Source organism: Cariama cristata, unplaced genomic scaffold (genome assembly GCF_000690535.1).
Source record: "Cariama cristata isolate BGI_N322 unplaced genomic scaffold, ASM69053v1 scaffold4822, whole genome shotgun sequence".
NCBI lineage: Eukaryota > Metazoa > Chordata > Aves > Cariamiformes > Cariamidae > Cariama > Cariama cristata.
In genome coordinates, this window is record NW_009601948.1 from 21,885 (window position 1) to 34,684 (window position 12,800).

Here is a 12,800-nt window from a genome sequence, read left to right on the forward strand (position 1 = left end):
TTGGTTAGCATAATTCAACTTCACGTTATACCAAAGAGGTACACATGCACCCAGTCAGTTCATTTGGACAGTTTGTCTTTCAGAGAGAAAATACTAAAAAGTGTATTAAGCAAAAACAGTCCAAGAAATTTATAAATGAGAATTTATTTTCCAATTCTAAGTCTGAATATAGATAATACATCCGTCTAAAAGCTGATTCACCAGCCAGTCATTAACATGCTAGTGGAGAATGCCGTGATTTTCAAAATAAACCCACTCAGATGCCGAAGCTCCATAAGTTTTGAAGCAAATGTCAGCGAGACAAGCTTTTTCCCCAAGTAAATGATGAGGTATTATACAGCATATAACAAACATACATCTTCAAAATAAACAGTATTGCACTACTTGTTTGCAGAAATAATATAAAACATTCTCCCTACGTTTAAAGCTGTTTCCTGTTCCTTACTTTTAAATCAGTATTTAAATAGCAATGTCATTGATACAAACTATGAATTTGAACAGAAGACTCAAGTTGCCTATTGTTATTTATAGATCCTTTAATTAGATGAATAAAATAAAACATATGCTAGCCGCTATTTGCTTCCATTCAACCAACCTCTATTAATTTGCCTTTTTATTACAGTTAGAGACATTAATGAAAATAACATTATTCTAGAAAACATACTCTTAATATGTGTTATGAACATACATTCATTTGAGCTCTCTCCTCCCTTCACTATCTTCTCCTCCACTCTAACACAGTCCTTTACACCTGCTCACATGCATTTTGGCAGGAAGGCATTTTATAAGGCAAACGTTATCACTCAGCAACTTTTGCCTTTTTGCATTCCAGAAGGAAAAAATTACAGTAAATTACCAAATTCTACAAAAAGGTTGGCATTGCCTAGAAAGTCTTTTTACATGAAGTGAAACAGCTAAAAAGGAGCATGTAACAAAGGAAATGGGACAACGCTCCAGTTCCAACAGTTACGCCAGCAGAAATCAGATACGTAAGATGGAAAAAAAAAAATCTGGGCTTGTCACCCAGGCTTACATCTACACAATCATAGAGCTTTTTAAAATAATTTGTCACACACTTCTGTCCTAAAGGTGTTTAAGAGATGATCTAGTTAACTGAGATAATCAGAAAAATCAATAATGATTTACATTTTACAAGTGTAAAAAAATTACAGGTTTAAAAGACAAAAAAAGCCCCACTGAAATTAAAAGAATGAACAACGAAGAGAAGTCTTCTGTAAAACACTACAGAAGTGTAACAGCTACAGAAAATACTATTTTTTTTGCATCACAGAAAAGGGATTAAGATAAAATCCAGAAAGAGGAAACGGAAGAGAGGCTGTATTTTTCTCATTTCACAGTGTACTTTCTTTATAAGGTAATAATATGCATACAGTTTCCCTCCCACCCTCCCCAAGAATTCCTCAGAGTATATTCAAATTCTTCATCTGGAAAATGAAGTTCCACCCAATTCCAATAATCACCTCAGATTTTTGAGGATTTCAAGCAGTTAAAAAAACCACGACAAGTGAGATTTCGAATCACAGAATGGTTTGGTTGGAAGGGACCTTAAAGCCCACCTGGTTCCAACCCCCTGTCGCGGGCAGGGACACCTTCCACCAGACCAGGTCACTCACAGCCCCATCCAACCTGGCCTTGAACACTTCCAGGGATGAGGCATCCACAGCTTCTCTGGGCAACCTCTGCCAGTTCCAGTCATTGTAAAAAAACTTCCTCCTGGTCTAGTCTAAATCTACCCTCTTTTTTCATCTCCCAGGATCTCCAAGTCCTTCTCTGCAGGGCTGCTCTAAATCCATTCATCCCCCATGCTGTACTGATGCTGGGGCTTGCCCTGACCCAGGTGCAGGACCTTGCACTTGGTCTCTCTGAACTTAATGAGAGTCATGTTGGCCCACCCCTCAAGCCTGTCAAGGTCCCTCTGGATGGTATCCCTTCCCTCTAACAAAGCAATCAACTGCATCACCAGCTTGGTGTCACCTGCAAACTTGCTGAGGGTACACTCAATCCCAGTGTCTATGTCACTGATGAAGGCAGTAAATAGTATTGGTCCCAATATGGACACTTGAGGGATATCACTCATTACTGGTTTCCACTTAAAAATTGAGCCATACTATAACTCTTTGGACATTACCATCCAGCCAATTCCTTATCCATCTAACAGTCCATCCAACAAACCTGACTTTCCACAATTTAGTGGCAAGAACGTTGTGGGAGACCATATCAAAGGCCTTACAGAATTCCAGGTAGATGACATCAGGAGCTCTTCCCCTTGTCTACTGATGCAGTCAGTCATAGGCGGCCACCAGATTAGTCAGGCACGATTTGCCCTTGGTAAAGCTATGCTGGCTGTCTCTAATCGCCTCCCCATCTTTCCTATCTTTCAACATGTCTTCCAGGAGAATCTACTCCTTGACGTTACTGGGCATTGAGGTGAGGCTGACTGGTCGGTAGTTCACAGGGTCCCCCTTCTTACCCTTCTTAAAATCAGCTGTGATGTTTCCCTTTTGCCAGTCACTGGGGTCTTCGCCTGACTGCCATGACTTTTCAAATACAACAGAGTGGCTCGGGAACTACATCAGCCAAATCCCTCAGGATCCTGGGATGCATGTCATTGGGTCCCATGGACACACATGTTCAGGTTACTCAGGTGGTCTCAAACCTGATCTTCACTTACAGCGGGAGAGATGTCGTACCTGCCTTGAGGTTCAAGGATTTAAGAGATGTGAGAAGAGATTACCATTGAAAATTGAGGCAAAAAATTTTAACTTTTTAAAACTAAATTAACTTCAGATAATTTAACTGAAAGCATCATGGTAGGAAAAGGGAAGATACCTTCTATTTTTCTGCTGATAATTCCTTTCCTAACTTTATATATAATCTCTTAAACATATGCAGTTTCGTCTCCACAGTGAGAGTACAGGCCTTATCTAGAAAATTATACAATTCAGTTTTGACTGGCAGAATGATGTAAAGAGATATAAATTTAGTGTGGCCTGCCCAACAGAGATTTCGATACAGACAATTTTTCCTCTTTAAAAACAACAACATTGCGATATAAAATTGGTATAGGTAATTGCACATCATCTGAAGTAACACATCGCCCAGTTCAGTAAAAAAACTCTTCCCCCCCCCCCCCAAATCCAAAGCCAGTTAAACAAACTGTACTTCTATTTTTCTTGGGAGTTAAAGAGGTGAATCCAACAAACGTAAAATGTAGCAACAAATTTTACTTTGTTTATTTATACTGTATGTTCAAAAAGCAAAACTCACTAGTATTCTATCAGAAAAACTGTGCAAAGTAGAAATAAGAGGAAAAAAACCCCAAGCAGTGTTTGGCCATTTCTTCTGAGGTACTTGCACTGTTGATTTTGGATGAAGACCATCAGGTCTCTATTTACAATATTCTTCATAACTTTACATTTTTGTGCTGACAAAAAAAAAATCACAGCGCACTGAACTGCAAAAGTGTAAAAGGTATGTAACTAATTTGTCATTTTTAAATCATCCTGATGCTTAGGAAAATGTAATGTATTTTTGCAAGTTCAAGCAAAGCAGCAAAAGAATAATTCAGTTCTATTTTCTAGTCCAAGTAATGTTCCTATGTGTGCAGCATGTGGTTCCAATGAAGCAAAGTATACATACTTTTTGAAACAATGAATGCTGACTTCTGTATGTCTCTTAAATTTGCTATCTGCAGCCAGCTGTAGTTGGTATGTCTTAAATACCTGCATAAATATTAATTAATTAATACTTTAGAGGTACCATCTTCTTTACAGCTGGAATACCTCATGCTTTAAGCCTTTTCTTTTTTTTAGCTTAAATCATCATATTATTATAGAAAACGAAGTCCTAATCAATTCTAAATAACTGCATTGATCACCTTCATAGTTCATGCTTCCTTATAATGACATTTTATACCACTCTGAATGGATACCTACCACCACCATGTTTATCTATCAGACAGTATACTATTTATTGCACAAATCTACTTGAATTTGTTTCTCTAGCCAGCTTCTCTGAAAGCAGTGGGAAAACATGCTCCTTGAACAGGATGCTCCCATACAATGCTGGCTGCTAGCAACACAGAGAAGCTGCTGCCCTAGGCAAAAATCACAATTAACTAATTTTTATAGTACTAGCTTGTGACTAAATGACATGACAGGAGTCAAATAAAACAATTAATAAGCTTGTTTCCATTTGCAGAAGAATATCTATGTGGCAAGAACATACTAAAATTATAGATGGAGATTACAGAATACACTGCCATACTGCATCAAAAGGACCAACCAAATCTTCTGAAGCATACACACTACAACTGCCTTGGCCAGAGCTACTTTTTTTTCCCAAATTATCCAATATACATCGAGGGGGGAAAAAAGCTCTATAATTCTATTCACCTGTTTAGCAGTAACTACGTAATGACCTTAGAAAACGAGTGCTTTTGTATTCATAAGCTAAATTCCACTGCAAAACCACAGACCATATTTCTTAACATGAAGCTACAAAAAACTGCTGGCTTTAAATACAATTACATTTAAGGAAGAGGAAGCATATACATGGTTCAAGAAAGAGAAGCAAGCAACTTGCTTTGGAGAGGCAATCACACAGACTGCAGGCTTCCATGAGTGAGGACCAAAATCCACCAGATTTTAGAGCTGTGTAATTTCCCTTCTGAAGAAGTTTCTGGTGGAGGGACAAACCCTGCACGAGGTGTCAATGTTGTGCATACCCCAGGTGATCAACAACAGCTCTGACTTGGCAAGCTCTGCATGCCAAGTGGCAACTTGTTTGCAACAATGTGGAGATCTCACTCAAGATGACACTTAAAGGCCTTCACTGCCGCAAGATACAGATGAGACAAGTTACACCAATCCTGAAAACAAAATACTCTTTTTATTTGAAAGCTGAGAACGTCTGACAGGCTTGTGGCTCCCTGGCAAGTGAAAACAATTGTCAACACACTATGCTGGGCTATTAACAGCAAATATTTGAAAATAGATGAGTAATGGGAATGCAATTTGTATGACTGACCATGAAGACTGTCATTCTCCTGTTGCAGGCTTTGGATATAAGAGAAGATTTAGAGGAATTGTGTGCTTTCTGTCTGCATCCCATTATGATACCACGTTGCAGATATTCAACGTTTTCATTTTTGTTAACGAGGAACTTCCATCCCTCGGTAACATGGATGAAATGAGGAGTCTACATTCACAATGTTGAAAAATAAAAATTGCTTTTTCCCCGCCCTGTTTTGATTTGAAAACCTCTAGCAAAACACAGATAACTTAAAACTTTAAACAAACGGTCATCCAATTGGCTAACTAAAGTTTTTCTGGCAACAACTATGCAAGAATCAGCAGCAATGGCACAAGTAGCAAAGCCATCTCACAAACACTTTTTGAATGGTACATGCCTGGCTAGTCGGACCAGGACCAGGCAGCTGGGACATCTGACAGAGATGATGCCATCGACAGAGAGATGCATCTCTTGCAGTTTCTTGGCTTCTACCAGCTCTCAGTGATTGCTGTGGTAGAAGACAGGGCTAGGATGGGATGTTATTTCAAGCTGTAGTAACACTGGGATGTGCGATGTTGCTTCAATTGCCAAATGTCACTGTCTTGTGAAATATTAAGAAGGTAATTGTAAGCTGAACTATGAAATGTTTTCCCAATTATAAAAATGCTGCCTGTTGGAACAATTCAGTTGAGCCTTTTCCAGTAGCTCAAGCTGACGATCGAAGAAAGCGTAGCCCACATTTGAGAGGAATACTTTTACCTTGCAGTTACCGTTTCTCATTCAACTGCAACATACAGTGCAAAGTCACAACTCCTATTGCCTATGAAAGTTCAAATGGTGTTAAAGAAACGGCATTGCGTTTTGGACATTTCTATGATACAAGTGCGCAACAAAGAAGAGGACAAACAAAATTAAGCTCATTTATACCTTCTTCACACTAATCTCCTGCGCTGATCTATGCAGAGTTCTACACGTTTCCATTTGCTGTAATTTGGACCTAGATCAAACAACTGACTACTTAAAAACACACTGAATACTGTATTTTTCCAACATGAATATCATACTGTAGTGACCTAAAACTTGCCACCAGAACCTATTGAGAAAAAAACTTATACTTTTAACTAACCATATTAGATCAATCTTAACATCTTCTGTAAAAAATAAAGTTCACTCACACACACAACTGCATTTGCATGCTTTCCATATCTCAGTATCTTCCAAAATAGAAGACAAAAGACAAAAAATTGGACAGGGTAAAGAGAATCACAGATTACAGGATGTGAAATGACACAGCTACAATTATTGGCTGATGGCACTTACTCTGTATTCAACAGCAGCAGACCATTAAAGCCCTTCATACTTTTATGCCTGCATTGTTCACTAGTCTGGTAAAACAGTTTAGTGCTGCTGTAGCTGATGAGGGATCAAAATTTAAGCAATTCATAGAAAGCTTACTCTTAGTCAATGGTAGAAGGGAAGAATGCCACCTGAGGTATTCACTGACTATATTTGAGCAGCATCCTCTTTGCAAACTGTTTGTTGCAATGCTAGGTTTTTTTTAAATTGGTGCTGAAGTTAAGTATACTTTTCTGCCAGCTGGTGATTACAGTTCAGTTGCTGCAGAGAAGATAGGCTTGTAATCTAAACATAAAAGTGTTACAAATGGTATAAATACTCCAGTATATTTCAGGGGTACCCACAGTTCTAGGCAGGCTCTTTTTCAAGAGGAGTTTCTCCCCTAACAGTACACGCTAGAAAGAAAAATTAATTTCTAGACCTCCACATGAACAAAGGAGTACACAGAATTTTGATTAAGGAAATAAGCTGGTCGTTTCATCTGAGGCAGGAATGGCATGTATTTTGTCATAGTTTAAGAGCCTTGGGAAGTGGACTTCTCAGACTTGATTCACCAAAACTGGAAATGCTTGTAAACAGCAGAAACAGTAAACTTCAAAGTTAACTGGGATTAAATAGGGAAGAATGACCTATGAAACTGAACACAATATTAACGAGAGTTGGAAAAAAAACATTCTTCCAGTCATTCAGAAAATGTTGACGATTTTTGCTTCGCTCATGCAAAGATTGGAAGTCCATTTAATAAAAAGTACCACCTTCATTTCAGAACTGATATACATTTCTCCACCTAACTGATCACTAGATACATTCAAATCACAATTTCGAAGTCAGACTGTTTGATGTTTGTGCCTAACTACTTAAAGTGCATTTAGTAAGTCTTCTTTTCCAGTATCTTATTGAAGTGACATACCTGCACAGTTGGATTACAGAATACTTGATATCAAGTGCTACATATCTGAATTGGTAAAGACATCTCCCAAACTTCGTATTTTCAGGCTCGGCATTAGAAAGAACTTCTTCACTGTTAGAGTTGTTAGGCATTGGAATGGGCTCCCCAGGGAGGTGGTAGAGTCATCGTCCCTGGAGGTGTTCAAAAAATGTTTAGATGTGGTACTTCAAGACATGGTTTAGTAGACATGGTGGCATCAGGTATACCGTTGGACTTGATGATCTTTGAGGTCTCTTCCAACCATAATGATTCTATATAAAAATACTGTCATTCTAGTAAAGATGTTTTTAAACATGCAATAATAAATTCTTTGCTGTATGGAGAATGCATTCTTTCCTCCATTTCCATCTGAAAAACTTTGGGTTTTGCCTTCTTCTCTTCCCCCCCACAAACCCTATAGAACACATTTCAATAACTACGCAAAGAATTTTGTACTTAAAGCAATAAAGAAGGGAAAAAAGTAAAATGCATACTTTCTAAGTATATGATACGGTTCATATAGTTACACAAAAGGAAAAGATTCTGCTGAAGTGTTGAACAAAAGCGACCGCTTCTAGGAAAACACTCAGGAAAACCCAAAAGATTTATAATTATTCTTCTGAAAGCTATCCAATCATTCTTACTCTATTGTCACCTATTTACAAAAGAAAAGGTGAAAAGTTGTCCCTCTTTAGGTGTCAAAAACAATTGGACCAAAGAACAAAAAGTAAAAAAAAAACCTGCTACTGCTGCAAGTGCTTCTCTCAGAAAACAAATTAAAACCAGCATAATGGTGTTACTTTTGAAAACTGGATCAATGGGTAGTTTTTCCTGTGAGACCTTTTCTCTCAGCCCAATCACTAAAAGGAAAACTAACATGCTAAGCAGGAAAATCACAATTCCAAATGATCCCATTTAATCTTGCCAGTTCAGCAGCAATTCATTCCAAATTCAGCAGCGTACAGCTTGCATGTGTAAAGCAGAAGTGATTCCACAAATCTATCCGGAGTAGCTGGCAACCAGTTTCCCCTATATTCCAACCACCCAAAAAAGTTACTGCTATGATGTTGCACCTACAATTTTTAACAACTTGTTATTTTAGTATGAAAATACTCCATTTACTTTTAATATGGATAAGAGATTCCCTACAGAACGCAACTAAATGTTTATCCAAATACTCCCCAGGATTCAGAAATATAGACATGTATACTTTAACGCTACAGTTTTACTTAAAACTTGTTTCAGCATTTCCTAAGATACTTGCAGCCATTATAGCATGGAAACTTCGTAACATTTTAGAAGTTAAATACATGTTTTGCAAAAAAATCCCAAACAAACAAAACAAAAAAAAACCCAAACCAAAACAACAACAAAAAACCCAACCCCCCAAACCAAACAAAAGCCACTACCTCCAAAACAAACCCACAGAAAGCAACCCCCTCCCCATGTCAAAAAAACCCCAACCCCGCAAAAGCCACAACCCATCACCAAATCCACCAAAAGAAACAAAAGAAAGGCCAAAATATGTTTCAGCTTAGTAACAGTTAGCCTTAGGATTTCCCTGCATTGAAAAAGGAATTCCTCTACTAGGGATGCAACTTACACCAGTAAAAGTCAGTCTTTCCCTTGACTTTCATCCAAAAGTATATCCACTAGTGTATCCGCAAACAAAATACTTTAACCTGGTAAAAGAACTATCCCCCCTACCCCAATCAAAACCAGTGGTGGTTGTGGTGGTAGTGTCATAATCTATACTAATTAGGGATGCATTTTCCACATTAAAACAAAACTTGAGCTTTGTCAGAAAAACACAAAGCTGCATCTAAATGTCTTCACAGATTACACGTGTTCTGCACATATTATTTTATAAGACCAAAAGTGAATTGAAATGTTTCTTTCCTAAAATATAATCAAGGGAGATTTACACAGCTGTCTGACAATTTTGTCTCAATGACAGACTGTCCAGAGGACACACTCTGGTTTGGTAAAAAAGTTACTTTAAGCCTATTTGGGGTCATAGGAAAAAGAACCAAATGGAGAGTTTATTTAAAGCGGCCTGTAGGGTTCATAGACTAATTAGTGTAACTTTTTATATAATCAAATTTATGCCACTATGATAGAAAGCTTGAAGATATTCAATAAATTTATCTACCTACTTCCGAACCACTGCAGTAATTTTACAAGTTAAAATCTTGAACAATTGGACAAGTAATAATAAAGGCTTTTCTGAATTGTGTTTCCACTGCAGTAAGTGTTTCTGAAGTAATCAAGTCAAGGTGTTCCAACTATTTTACAAATACAGACCTACTGCAAATAGAGACTCCCGTGTAAAATGAAGTTAGGCCACAGCAAACAGCATAGTAGTTTCTGTTCAAGCTTAATAAAGTAAATAACTGCACTGGAAAATATTCTGTTCTGGGCTTTCTGCCATATAGGAAGGGTGTTGAATATGTCAGTGTCCGTAATTACTATCAACAGAAAAAATACCAGAAAGCAACAGTTCAGCTCTTAAGTCTTTCACATTATTATTTTCAAGAGCAAAGTACAATTTACATCTTCCACCCCCTTGTATTCATTTCAATGTGTCTATACATTTTAAAGTTAGGCTACAGTTCTAAAGCTTGCATTTCACCATTAAACACAATTTTAATTTCATTTTTTCCTTTCATCAGAATTGAGTCACTTAATAGTTCACATATTGAATAGTCATCTTATGAATGGAAAGGGGAAAGAGGTTTTAACCTTTTTTTAAAATGAAGAAATATTCCATTATCATTTTTTTTCCTCTAAGAGTAAGAAAAAGATAAAAACATTTCTTGGATAGGAAAGGGAATGCTAACAAATGCCTTTTTACTGTATACTTCTGTATCAAGCTATTATAGGCAATGCCGTCATAATTGTATGTTCAGTTAGGCAATCACTATTGCAACAAAACTGCACAAAAGTAGTTCTGGACAGTAATCCCAGCAATAAGGTTATTGGCTGGTGATCACTAGCAATTACAGTACTGTCATTTACTGCAACGCTGCTCACCAACTAAGCTACCATTATGAGCGCCGCCTTTGTGAACTGCAAAATAAAATGGACCAACTTAAAATCACCACAAATGTACTTTAAACAAATGAGTTCTAATTGACATTTGTGATAAGCTAACACAGCACAAGCCAAACTACTACCTCAGACAAGTAGATGTGACTTAAGATCACTGTAACTTGGACAACCATGATTACTCATATCTCAATAGCCTCCAGCATTAACATCCTTCGCGCTGGAAGATTTAATATTAGTTTTAATATCACTAAGAAATTATTAGGGTTGCTATTGTCATCTTAAAGTACTTTTGGAACTATAAATTTAGGCATTAAAATAAATATCCAAATTTCATCATCCTGCAGAAAATTTTCATTAAGAATGAAGGTTCTATGGGTATGAAATCTGTTGATCAAGACCATATAATCTAATTCTCACCCTTTTTTTTTTTTTTAATACTAATATGGGACAATATATGAGAATACATCAAGTGTTTGCATTCAGAGTTAATATCTTGAATCGAGTACTGACTTATCTTAAAAGAAGCTCCGAAACAGACAGCAAAGCAAACTTATTCTGAAATTCAGCTGTTACAATTTATGTATTAAGCCAAGAAAGATGACCGTTATTTCTAGTTCTGACAATGAAAGCCAAACTATCCCTTCTCTCTCGTGTTTGTTTAAAAAACAAAACAAAACAAACCCCAAAACTTTAGTTAGAAGGTTTCTTTGTAAAATTGCAATTTCCCCTCCTTGAATCTTTATAAATTAAGGCTGAACTGGATTTCAAACACAATTTTATTTTCCCTAGAGACTATCACTAAGATACATGTCCATAAATGTGTTGCAGATCTAACACATATTACTACCTTGGGTATTGGTAACTGAATCCAAACACAAAGTTTAAAACCTATTCTTTAACAAAATACAATTAATCATACCAAATCTTTACATGCAAATTTCTGTAGCACTGTACACAACTTTGCAGAACGTACAAAAAGGACTGGTTCTCAATGTTGCATCAATTCTACACTAGCTTTTCTTTTTTAAACAATAAACCTGCATTTCAAGTCTGATTTACAACACCAGTGCATACATTCCAAAGGATACAGAATACCATAAAGATGCTTCTGTTCAATGCAACTAAATGAACTCTTTATATTCAGATTCTAACACTGATATACAAAATATACTATACTAATGCTAGGCAACACATTTTAGAAACATTTTTTTTTTTTTCCCCAGTAACGCAGTAAGAGACAATAGTTAACTCCACAATGCATACTGAGTTTCTGAATTGCTGAAAACAAGGCATATACCTGTTCCTTTACAGAAGCTAAAATGGTAGTGGCAGTAGTCTCTGGTTCCATGCCTGGGCCTGTGGAAGTTTCCTGTGTTGTCTGCGGCAGCCCCTCCTCCACCACTGGGGTCTGCTCAGGGGCTGGCATTTTGCCTGTAATAACAATATTTTAAAATAGTTTACATTTTGAGCCAGTGATGTTTAAAATTAAAGTTTTCAGGATTATAAATTCTCTTGTCTTTTTTCTAAACCTAACCAAACTAGCAGAGAACTTTGTGGTACTAACATCAACATATGTTGCTATTACTGTGCTTCACCTTCACAAATTGAAATCAGAGTTACATACAGAACGTGAGGGCTGGGCAGAAAGCAAGCAGGCAGCATGATGTTTAAAGATTAGTTGTAAGCCACTGTTTTATGGTAGTTACTAAAAGTAGCAAAACCCAAGATGCATGAAAAATACTAGTGTTAAACATGAAGAACACCCAGGATCAGTAAAAGTTTAGGTTTTAGCATAAAAGAATGACACATAACAGCAGAATGCTTTGCTGTTTGGAACAAACCATGGAAGACACTAATTATGGTAATAAAAAGTTAATGGGAATAATGCTTACAGTGTTCTTTTTGCAAAAGAGGAAATTAAAACACTAGAGTCAAACCAATTGCCCTGGGCTATGGATAGCGTGGAAAGGACCAACAGCATTAGCATTCAAGAATCCCAAGCTTCATTATCACAGAGGCTGCACGCTAACAATTCCAGTACATGTAAAAAAAAAACAATTCATTTGTTTAACTACAGAAGTCACTATTAACTAATATTACAGAGAAAGGTATGAAGTGTGTTTAATACTTTGAAAATAGCAAGTAGGTGGTATTCATGTAGCTTTTGCATATATACCATGCTCTAATTTCCTTCAAAAAAAAAGAAAATAAAGCTCGTGAGGTCTAATGTTAAAAGTAGTCAATATTTCAATTTAAATTTTCAGAACAAACTCACTCAATATTCCGAGAGGAGACAAATATGAACAGCAGCTTCCTTCCCGTCTTTTCACAGGAAGCAAGGAGCAGCTTACATTGCAAACAAGCTCCAAAGCCGGGAACAGACCCATAAGACCTGTCAGTCCTGACCTGTTCTAACCATGACCATCCCTTC

General features: G+C 37.0%; 1 protein-coding gene across 1 annotated transcript in view; it reads right to left on the reverse strand.

The window, feature by feature from the left end:
* Positions 1-11,795, reverse strand: part of LOC104169652 (plakophilin-4-like) — a gene marked incomplete at its 3' end in the record, with an annotated part of 32,888 nt that extends 21,093 nt beyond the window's left edge. The window contains exon 1 of the mRNA XM_009710629.1: positions 11,667-11,795. Within this exon, the coding sequence (XP_009708931.1) occupies positions 11,667-11,795 (129 nt within the window). The remainder of the gene's footprint in view (positions 1-11,666) is intronic.
* Between the last annotated feature and the right edge of the window lie 1,005 nt (positions 11,796-12,800).